The sequence below is a fragment of the Stegostoma tigrinum genome, chromosome 30, assembly GCF_030684315.1.
Source record: "Stegostoma tigrinum isolate sSteTig4 chromosome 30, sSteTig4.hap1, whole genome shotgun sequence".
Taxonomy (NCBI): Eukaryota; Metazoa; Chordata; class Chondrichthyes; order Orectolobiformes; family Stegostomatidae; genus Stegostoma; species Stegostoma tigrinum.
In genome coordinates, this window is record NC_081383.1 from 13,390,144 (window position 1) to 13,402,096 (window position 11,953).

The 11,953-nt window shown below is 45.0% G+C and overlaps 1 protein-coding gene across 11 annotated transcripts in view; it reads left to right on the top strand.

Moving 5' to 3' along the window:
• The window catches only part of LOC125465812 (transducin-like enhancer protein 4), a 213,924-nt gene that overhangs the window by 199,782 nt on the left and 2,189 nt on the right, over positions 1-11,953 (top strand). For all 11 annotated transcript variants that reach the window (XM_048559689.2, XM_048559691.2, XM_048559692.2 and 8 more), the window contains 3 exons: positions 202-349; positions 5,572-5,722; positions 11,485-11,561. In XM_048559689.2, the coding sequence (XP_048415646.1) occupies positions 202-349; positions 5,572-5,722; positions 11,485-11,561 (376 nt within the window). The remainder of the gene's footprint in view (positions 1-201; positions 350-5,571; positions 5,723-11,484; positions 11,562-11,953) is intronic.

The window sequence follows — 11,953 nt, forward strand, 5'->3', positions numbered from 1 at the left end:
CTGGCCCCACTCCAACATGGGCCATTCTCCCACCAGCAGACCAAGGGCCCAATGTGCCCTAGAGTGTAGGAGCTCTCTAGGCATACCTGCAGGCTGCCCTTTGGAGAATCCCCCACCTCTCTGGAATCTATTCTCATGGATGCAACACATCTCGAGGTACCAGTCTTTAATCTCGTCCTGTTTTTGTTGTTCTGTATGCAGGCAGTTCCAAGGCCACACAGATGGGGCCAGTTGCATTGATATTTCGAATGATGGGACGAAGCTGTGGACTGGTGGCCTCGATAATACGGTCAGGTGCTGGGACCTGAGAGAGGGACGTCAGCTACAGCAGCATGACTTCACGTCCCAGGTACAAACTGTCTAAGATACTTCAGGGAGAGAGTGGTGACCACAGGAGTTGAATAAGTTCAAAATGGTCCACTTTGAAGTTTATTTTATTTGCTCAGGGGATACGATCAGCACTAGCTAGGCCAACATCTATTGCTCTGGAGTCACATCACAGACCAGGAAAGGGGGACATCAGTGAACCAGATGGGTTTTTGACAACAATCGATAATAGCTCCATTATCGCAATTGGCTGGCTCTTTTACAATTATTCCAGATTTTTTTCAGTTGAATTGTAATGTCACCATCTGCCAAGTTGGGCTTTGAACCCATGTCCCCAGAACATTAGCCTGGGGTTTGGATTCTCAGTCCAGTAGCATTATCACAATGAAAACATCTCCCCTGTTTCAATGATTATTCTTATTCTCTGTTGTCCCAGCTGGGTGGGACTGCACACATCTGGTCCCTCTCTGACTCTGTCCACTTGTAGCCAGAGTATGACCCCGGTGGCCTGAAAGTAAGGTAAATTTGTTGTAGCCCCAAATATCCATTGAGCTCAAAGAACAAAGAAACCTACAGCACAGGAACAGGCCCTTCGGCCCTCCAAGCCTGCACTGATCAAGATCCTCTGTCATTAGAGAGGGATGACTGGTAGTGGTTTAGCCTCAAGGTCACCACCCTGCCTTGGGCAAAGATCACGTTTGGTAACCTCAGCTGGTACAGGAATTGAACCCATGCTGTTGGCTTCACTCTGCGTTGTCCTAGACCTGTTTCCCGTCTACGTTCTCCACTTACATATTGTGAAAATGCAGTGTCGGTTTCCACTTCTTTGCCAATGACATCCTACTCTTCCTTATCAGAGACTCTCCTGACCCATCACTGACTGTAGATTGTTGGATGTTGTCCTCCACCCAAATATTGGGAACATAAAAGTCAGTGTTTTCAGGCCTTACTGCAAACACCATTTCTTCACAACTGACCCTACCCCTTTCTCTGTCTGAGGCAGAAGCCAATCAGTCTAAAACTGCCAGGTCCATATGATCCGAAAATATCTCTTCATGGTTACTATGACAGCCAATCTCCTTCCTCCAACCCTGTCTCAGTTCATCTGCTGCTGACGCTCTCATTTATACTTTTCATTACATTTTAAAAACCATTGCAACACAGTGCTGTCTGATCTCCCAGAGTCCACACCCCTGTCTGAACTCATAGCAGATCCATTCACCATTATCCTCGTTGAGCTACATTGGCTCCAGATTTAGCAATGCCCGTATCTCAAAATTCTTGTTCTTGTTTTCAAATCCCGCAAGACTTTGCAGCTCAGTCACTCTGTAGCCTCTTCCACTCCTTCCGCAAAATTTTCCTACGCAGCAGAACAATAACCTAGGAAGGGAGTACATAAACTGTTCACAGTCCAGCCCTTTTTATGATCATATGCTTCCACGCCCATGCAAATCAATCTAAATATAAAGAAAATTGGGACTGAACATGACCAACAATGCTCCAAGATCTGGGAGTTCTTCCAATTCTGGCTTTGTGAGTACCCAGGATTTTAATAACTGCACCTTGTTGGCCATGCTTTCAACAATGGTCCTTAAAATCTTCCTCTTTGACAGTCTTTGACTATCTGTCCTAACAGATGGGCTGAGAGGTGGCAGATGGAGTTCAACCTGGATAAATGCGAGGTGATGCATTTTGGAAGGTCGAATTTGAAAGCTGAGTACAGGATTAAGGATAGGATTCTTGGCAGCGTGGAGGAACAGAGGGATCTTGGTGTGCAGATACATAGATCCCTTAAAATGGCCACCCAAGTGGACAGGGTTGTTAAGAAAGCATATGGTGTTTTGGCTTTCATTAACAGGGGGATTGAGTTTAAGAGTCGTGAGATCTTGTTGCAGCTCTATAAAACTTTGGTTAGACCGCACTTGGAATACTGCGTCCAGTTCTGGGCGCCCTATTATAGGAAAGATGTGGATGCTTTGGAGAGGGTTCAGAGGAGGTTTACCAGGATGCTGCCTGGACTGGAGGGCTTATCTTATGAAGAGAGGTTGACTGAGCTCGGTCTCTTTTCATTGGAGAAAAGGAGGAGGAGAGGGGACCTAATTGAGGTATACAAGATAATGAGAGGCATAGATAGAGTCGATAGCCAGAGACTATTTCCCAGGGCAGAAATGGCTAGCACGAGGGGTCATAGTTTTAAGCTGGTTGGTGGAAAGTATAGAGGGGATGTCAGAGGCAGGTTCTTTACGCAGAGAGTTGTGAGAGCATGGAATGCGTTGCCAGCAGCAGTTGTGGAAGCAAGGTCATTGGGGTCATTTAAGAGACTGCTGGACATGCATATGGTCACAGAAATTTGAGGGTGCATCCATGAGGATCAATGGTCGGCACAACATTGTGGGCTGAAGGGCCTGTTCTGTGCTGTACTGTTCTATGTTCTATGTTCTATGTTCTATCCCCTCATGTGGTGTGGCATCATATTTTGTCTGATAATCACTCAGATGACCTTGAGCCATTTAACTGTGTTAAAGGGCCAACTCAGTGTGAATTATTCTTTATTTTGTGTTTGACAGAATACCATTTAAATTCCCTGCTATTCTCAGATGGAATTATGTGATTGATCACGTCCACAATTGTGTTATTTTAACACTGTCCATATGAAGACTTAAAAAAACACAAATATGTTCACCACAAAGTATAAGTTAAGACATTTAGACCAGAGACATTAATAAATATGTTTTGGTATAAAGCATTTGGTGTGAAAGAGTTAACTTAGAAGCTTTGGAATAGCTCCACCCACTGACATATAAATGACCATCTCTGGAAGGAGCTTGTCAGTTCAGCATAGACCCATAGGGTCATACAGGATAGAAACAGACCCTTCAGTCCAACCAGTCCATGCCGAGCAAAATCCTAAATTAAACCAACCCCACCTGCCTGCTCCTGGCCCATATTCCTCCAAACCTTTCCTATTCATATATCTATCCAAATGTCTTTTAAACATTGTAACTGTATCTGCATCCATCACTTCCTCAAAAATTTTATTCCACACAGGAACCACCCTCTGTGTTTAAAATTTGCCTTGTAGTTCTAAGTTAGTCAGTTTTACAGTTTACAGTCATGTAACATAGACCACAGGTTCATTACCCAGTTTCTTAACTAGTGTCAATATAGTTAATCAGTCTTAAACAATCTAACCTATTATCTTAGTTAGTATGGAATAACCTGTTTCTTGTTAAGTAAGTGTCTCTCCTGCTAAAGACATATTATTGATTAATCCCTCAGGATTTAAAACTACCTGCGGCCCCTACAGACTGGTTTTAGAAAAATGGTCAGTGGCAGCAAATTGACACAAAGATGATCTAATTACAGTTGGGTGTCAGGTGCAGGCATCTCTTATAACAAAGGCCATTCTAATTGTGTGCAGTCCAAAGCTAATCCTACTCCCTTGCATCTTCCTTTATAACCCTTATATCCTCCTCGGTTACCCTGAGAGAAGCCACTCTCCATTTATCTTCACTATTATTAAAAGCCTGCAATTCTCCATGGCAATAAGTCCCTGTACCGACACTGCTTACTATTCTTTTCCTCTTCTATTCTTGGCAAATGACTGTGGCCTCTGGGGAATTAGTGAACTCCATAACAATAGGCTGAAGTATGAATTGTTACCAATTTGTCGCCGATGCTGGAAGCAGTGAGAGATCTTTGAAATGATAAATGAAGCATATCACATGAGACCCAAATCTTTTGGTTTAAATTAAGTTCTTTTCTTTTGGACTAATATGCTGCACAAGCCAAAAGTGTAGTAAAAACAAAATACTGGACATACTCAACGGGTCTGGTCGCATCTGTGGAGAGAAAAACAGAATCAATGTTTTAAGTCTAATTTATCTGTTCTTTGGATGCCTCTTCGATTGTGAAGCGGTCATATTTGACCAAAAATGAAAAATCTGAATAAAAACTTAAAGAACTGCGGATGCTGTAGATCAGAAACACAAGTAGAGATTGCGAGAAAAGCTGAACATGTGTGGCAACATTTGTGAAGAGAAGCCGAGAGTTAACATTTTGGGTCCAGTGACCCTTCCTCAGAAAAATCGGATCTCTTTCCACAGATGCTACAGCTTTCCAGGACTTTTAAATTTCCAGCATCCAGTTTATTTTTTTGTGAATAACGTTCTTCAATTAATATTAGCCCTGTTGGCTCAGTTCAATACCCTGTTATCATCTGATCTGCTGTGGAGATCTGCTAAGAACCCGAAAAAAGCACATATACAAACCTGAAAGCGTGTTTGCGGAGATGTAAAGATATCCAAGAGTAGCACAGTCCGCACACAGTTTTTCGTTTTCCAGTCTGCGCTGGTGCCTTTTGTCAAAAAACAACAAGCAAAACCATTTGCCTCAATCTTGGGAATAGCCCAAGCCTTTTCTAACTCTGTAATAATGTGGAGCTTCGGCAGCTGTACAGCACAGTTTAACAGAATGTACAGCACTGTTTAACATCCGTAACGTGGGAGCATTGTGACTCCTTGTGTAAGTCTGACTGTTTGAGGACAGATAACAAGTATCTAATCAGTTTGATCAATTGGCTTATTTATTCCAGCTCCCGACATGAGAAAACTCTTGTTACAACCAATACGCCTACTACAACCAATGCACATTTTTAAAGATCATTTTGACCAAGTCTGCCAAATATTAACTGGATCTGTTGTTGACAGTCAGTTAACTCAGTTGGCTGAGCAGCTGGTTTGCAATGCCCAGTGATGCCAACATTACGGATTTAATACCCACACCACCTGTGGTCACCATGACAGTCCCACCTCACCCCCTCACTTGAGGTCTCATGACCCTTGCAGTAAACTCATCACTCGTCAGCTCCCTCTCTCTGTTCAGAGGGTAGACCTCTGAGACTGCGGTGACTTTTTTCAAAATCCCAATTTTCAATTACTTTCTGGGAATAAATTGTAAGGTTGGACAAAAATGTGAAATCGACGATATCGATTCTGTTGCCTGACCTATTGTTGTTTGCGTTGGCCAGTTAATGGAGCAAGTGACTGGTCTGCCACTGCCCCACATCATATTTCACAGCCAAGGTCAAAACGCACTTCCCCCCAACTCCCACCCGGGTACCTTTTCTAATACCTGCTGTAATTGGCCTTTAAGGTCAGTGCACCAGTGTTGGAAAGGAATTGCAGAGGAACAAGTTGATGATTAGTGAAGCCCTTGCTGAAAACTTGATGGGTCTTTTTTCAGATTTTCTCCCTGGGGTACTGCCCGACTGGAGAATGGCTTGCTGTCGGGATGGAGAGCAGCAACGTCGAGGTTTTACACGTCAACAAGCCAGACAAATACCAGCTTCACCTCCACGAGAGCTGTGTGCTCTCGCTCAAGTTTGCCTGTTGTGGTAAGAAATCGTCTCAAGCTTGTTAGACACCATGTTGTAGGAAGCTGCGTAATCGATGCTGAACAGCTTTGACAGGGTTATTGCATCAGTGTGAACCTGTCAGCTGTAATGCTACCATGCTAGAGTAATGTGTGTTCAGAAACTATTTAACGCATTCCTGAGATATAACGTTAATTGCTTATTGCTCATTGCCCTTGAGAAGATGGTGGTGAGCCATCTCTTTGCCACATGGACTGCAGCAGTTCAGTACAGGAACAATTTACTGCGGATGCTGGAATGTGTACTGAAAACGTAAAGGGCTTTCGGTCAGGTAGCATTCATGGAGAGAGAGCAAGCTAACATTTCGAGCCCAGATGACTTTTCATCAGTGCTGAAGTGAAGCGTGGATGGGGGCAGCATTTATGCAGTAGTCAGGGGTGGGGGGGATGGTGGTTGGAGTGCTGGGGGAGAAAGGATGTTGATAGTTTCAGATTAGGATGGCAGAACAGACTGGAAAGAACAGACAGTCGTACTGGGTTGGGGGATAGGGAGACAGAGAATGTAACAAGCAAAGCTAAAAGAAAGGGAAGGAATGGGTTCACAATTTGAAGGCGTTGAGCTCTAATTGAGCCCAGAAGATTGTAAACTGCCTGGTTTGAAGGTTGAGATGTTGCTCCTGCAGTTTGTCCTGTGATTCGCTTCCTCTGCTCCTCTCACCCATTCTATCCTGTCCCCTTCTGGAATTGTCACACTTTACTCTCTCAGGTCCAACCCTAACTTGGTTATCAAACCAGTCGACAAAGGTGATGCTGTTGTAGTCTGGCTTTTGTAGTCTGTAATCTTTCCTTGCAGAGGCTCAATGCCAACTCTCGGACAAGTCCTCCCCCCAAACCATGACCCCACATCTGAACATTAGAGCCATTGTTGCCATGTCACTGAGCTCATTACCTCCGGAGATTTTCACCACAGAGTCTCAAACATTATAGTCTCTCAAACCCGGACAGACTGCTTCTGCCTCCTTCCCAAAGTCCACAATGAGACTGCCCTGGTAGACCCACCATACCAGCCAGCCCCTGCCTCACCAAGCTCATTTCCTTTTACCTTGACTCCATCCTGTGCCCAGAACCTGCCCACCAACATCCACGATTTCTCTGATGCCCTCTGCCATATTGACAATTTCCAGTTCCCTGGCCCCAACGGCTTTCTGTTCACCATGGACGTCCGTTCCCCACCAGGACGTCTGAGAGCTGTCAGCTTCTTCTTCGACCAGAGGCCTGAACACTCCCCATCCACCTTCGCCTAGCTAAACTTGTTTTCTCATCAAACAATTTCTCCTTGAATTCATCTCACTTCTGCCAAGTCAAAAGAGTGGCTACGTGGACCCACATGGACCCCAGCTACGCCTACAGCACAATGTTCCCACAACTCTTTTCTCGATGCATCGACGACTGCTTCACGCTCCCACCAGGACTTTGAAAAATTTGTTCATTTTGCCTCCAATTTCCACCCCTCTATAACTTTCACATCGTCCATTTCCGACACTTCCCTTCCTTTCCTTGACCTCTCTGTCTCCATTTTGGGGAATACATTGTCCAATGCCACCCACGACAAAGCCACTAACTCCCATTGCTACCTTCACTACAGCTCTTCCCACTCCATGCCTTGCGAGGACTCCATCCCATTCTCCCAGTTCCTTCGCCTACATTGTATCTGTTCAGACAACGTCACCTTCCAAAACAATGCTGCTGACATGGTTTCCTTCTTTTATAACCATGGTTTCCTGCCCACTGTGGATGACAGGGCCCTCAACCGCAGCACCTATCACCTCGTGCTTCTGCCCTGGCCCCTTCCCATCACTCGCAGCAGGGTGGTTGGATCCCCCTTGTGATCACTTTTCACTTCGCCAGGCTCCACCACTCAAAGAATCATTCTCCACGACGTCAGACAGCTCCAGCAGAAAGCCACCTCCAAACACACTTTCCCCTCACTGCCCCTGTCTGCATATCACAGGGATTGCTTCCTCCAGGACACACTAGTCCATTCTTCGACCACCAAAACCATGTGCCCTTCCCATAGCACCTTTCCATGTAACTGCAGAAAATGCAACACCTGCCCCTTTACCTTCCTCTCTGCTCACCATCCAAGGGGCTAAACAATCTATCCAGGTGAAGCAGCATTTCACCTGAACCTCCTCTAATCTTGTGTATTACATTTGCTGCACCTAATGTGGCCGAGTCTACATTGGAGAAACCAAACACAGACAGGGTGACCACTTTGCAGAACACCTGTGGTCCATGCACAAGCATGACCCCAATCTTCCTGCAGCCAGTTGTTTCGATACAGTGTCCTGCTCACATGTCTGTCCTTGGCTCGCTGCAGTGCTCCAGCAAATCACAGCTCAAACTGGAGGAACATCTCATCTTCAGGCTAGGCACTTTACAATCTTCTGGGCTCCATTACAGTTCAACACCTTCAAATTGTAAACCCATTCCTTCCTTTTCTTTTAGCTTTGCTTGTTACATTCTCTGTCTCCCTCTCTCTCTCTATTCCCCCCCACAACCCAGTATGACTGTCTGTACTTTCGCATCTGGCAGTTAGATTAGATTCCCTACAGTGTGGAAACAGGCCCTTCAACCCAACAAGTCCACACCGCCCCTTGGAGCATCCCACCCAGACCCATCACCCTATAACCCACACACCCCTGAACACTACGCGCAATTTAGTATGGCCGATCCACCTAGTCTGCACATCTTTGCACTATGGGAGGAAACCCATACAGGCACGGGGAGAATGTGCAAACTCCGCACAGACAGTTACCCAAGGCTGGAATCGAACCTGAGTCCCTAGCACTGTGACGCTGCAGTGCTAACCACTGAGCCACTGTGCTGCCCTAGACACGCCATTGTTTTGCCATTCTCACATTGCGATCACTTAATCTGAGCTATCAACATCTTTTCTGCCCCAGCACTTCAGCTACCCTCCTGCCCCAAATTATTGCATAAATGCCGACCCCTCCACACTTCACTTCAGTACTGACGCAGACTCAAAACAGTAGCTGGCTCTCTCTCTATGGATGCTGCCTGACCCACTTTGATCTCCTGCAATTCCTGTTTCCAGTACAGCCGGTTCAATGTTCTTCTTGCAGCAAGTTTGGTTAGAGTTGAAGAACTTTTATTCAGTGACAGTGCAGCAATAACTTCCAGATGAAATGGAAGGGAGTTTGGAGGTGATAGTGTTCCCATGTGCCTCCAACCCTTTGCCATTGAAGATGGTGATAGTCTGGTGATTTGCTGCAGCACGTTCTGTGAATGGCACACAATGCAATGACAACACACACAGACAGAATGGGTGGATGGATGTTGGAATAAGTCAATGGGCTGCAATTAGCGGATAATTCATCTCATTGGTTAATATTATAGCAAGTGCACTGGCTGTGTCTGAGAACAGGAGAGCCAAAGGTTCTGTCTTCCTTTTAGGCATAAGCCAGCAAATAACTTGAAGGCTCGTGTCAACGCAAATTACTATAGACACCACAGAGTTACATCTTAGACCTTTCCATTTTAACCAGGAACCCCGTCCCTCGATGATAATGAAGGAAGTGGGAGATCTGAACAAGTCAGCAACTAATACATTTCTGGTCTGATTCCACTCTGTAAGGAGGTGGAGGTTTCTTCAGTCTGTGACACCCTCATAGAATCCCTACAGTGTGGAAGCAGGTGATGCAGTCCATCTCGTCCACACTGACCCTCCAGAGAGCATCATGCCCTATTCCTGTAACCCTACATTTCCCATGGTTAATCCACTTAACCAAGACTGGGAATTTAGCGTGGCCAATCCACCCTTGGAGCGGCACGGTGGCTCAGTGGTTGACACTGCTGCCTCACAGCACCAGGGACCCGGATTCGATTCCACCCTCGGGTGACCGTCTGTGTGGAGATTGCACATTCTTCCCATGTCTGCGTGGGTTTCCTCCTACAGTCCAAAGATGTGCAGGTTATGTGGATTGGCCATGCTAAATTGCCTGTAGTGTTCAGGGATGCCTAGATTAGGTGGGTTACAGGGGAATGGGTCTGGGTGGGATGCTCAGACGATCGATGTGGGCTTAAGGGCCTGTTTCCACACTGTAGGGATTCCATGATTCTAACCTGGATTTTGGGAGGAAACCAGAGCAATCGGAGAAAACCCACACAGACATGAGGAGAATGTGCCAACTCAACACAGTCACTTTATTGAGCCCAGGTCCTTGGCACTGTGAGGCAGCAGTGCTAACCACTGAGCCATTGTGCCACCCCACTCATGAGTTGTAACTCTGCCATGTTCAAGCTATGACACACAGTAAGACTTTCAATGACTGGAGTACGTTCAAATGAATAATTTGAGGATTTTACGGATTGTGCATCACACTATACACCACTGCAAGGGTTTAAGTGACTATTTTGATGTTCTGTGATACACGCTAACAGTTCAATTGACTCTACAAGTGTATTCAAACTGTGACAAACATTTAAGATTTACTTGACCCCTTTAAATTGTTAGAGTTTCATTGCCTTGGTTTACAGTGCTTTCCAAATCTGATTGTTTTTCAACCATTCTTTATACTGTGTGTTGGCTGAGTGGACACTTTGAAGCACTGAAACCCTTTTAAGCTTCTTTGCAGGCAATGAAAATCCGTCACCTTGGCACAAAGCCAATGTGAGCAATCACTCCTTTGGCCTCAGGGGTTTTGTTAGTAGTTTCAGGAGATTTCTCCTCCACATACATTGAGCGATGACTTTAGCAGTCAACTTTAATGAAGTATTGACTCCAGATTTCAGGAAGGTTACCTCGTGTGCATGCCACATAAGCCCCCTCGCTAATCTTCTCCAAACATCCGGTTTCTTCTTAATGTAGTCCCTGAGAGTGTGAAATAACTACACAGAGGCCACTGTCCCATCACCAAATTTTATTTACTTGTGCACAGTATGTGGATTCTGTCCAGAGCCAGCTCCTGTTTATATCTGTCAGCCAGGGCTCCCCGATTGACCCAGGTTAACAACCCCAATCAAGGATCTCAGTCAATGAGATCCATCTGACCCTCATTCCAATCACTATAGAGTGTTTTTGAGGAAGTGTGAATGTGGGCCTAATCTAAACCCACCATTCATTTCAAATGAACAAAATGCTAAGGTCTTGAAATTGCTGTCCTTAGAACTCTCTCCTCCATAGCAACAGCAATCTCAAGGAGCTTTGGGCACATACATTAGTGGAATGAAGGAAGTCTTACATTGATTCACTATCTCAGGCTGTTCCAGTGCACTTTATAGTTGAAGAGGTCTTTCTGAAGCAATATCAAATACACAAGCCACATACACAGCAAGATCCCACAAACAGTAATATGACCATAATCAGGTAATATGTTTTTCTTTTGAACTGGTGTTGCCTGAGGAATAGATATTAATCAGAATTCTTGGGAGTCCTCCCCTGCTCTTTTTGAAACAGTGCTGGAGGGGTCTTTGTTTTCTAAGATGAATGCCAGTAAGAGAGATGATTTATGTTAAAATGATTCATCTGAAAGAGAGCACTGCCATAAGAGAGTAGTGCTTGCTCAATACTATACTGGAGCTAGGGCAGAGCTATAGTGGAGAGGCCTAGCTGGTGATAAAGGTCCCAGGAATGCAGTGTTACCATATTGTTATTATTTCAACAATCAAACCAACATGATCAAACAATAAAGATACACATTGCAAAATTAAGATTTTGAAACAAATCACAGTGCAAATCATAAATGTGATTTGATTTTTCAGGTAAATGGTTTGTAAGTACTGGGAAGGACAACCTCCTGAATGCGTGGAGGACTCCATATGGAGCCAGTATATTTCAGGTACCTGTCTGTTACAGAATAACTTAGACATCAAGGGCCTCATTTCTAAACAGGCTTCTGTTTAATGTATGATAATGAAATATGAGGCTGGATGAACACAGCACGCCCAGCAGCATCTCAGGAGCACAAAAGCTATGTTTAATGTATGCTGTGCTTGTGATTTTTCATTTGCTAATTCTCGTGTTCAATTGTGTCAATGGCCAGTGTACCCAACTGGCACGTAAACTTGAAGGTAGTCAAACCCCAATCTGTACCTGTCCTTTGGTGTCCTCTTATTTACACAGGAACAGAACTAATGTCAATCAACCTGCTCCACAGGCAAAGAAGTCACAAGGGCAGGCCCAGAGTAACGGGGGAAATAAGCCTGCTTATCATATGGAATACTGGAGGTG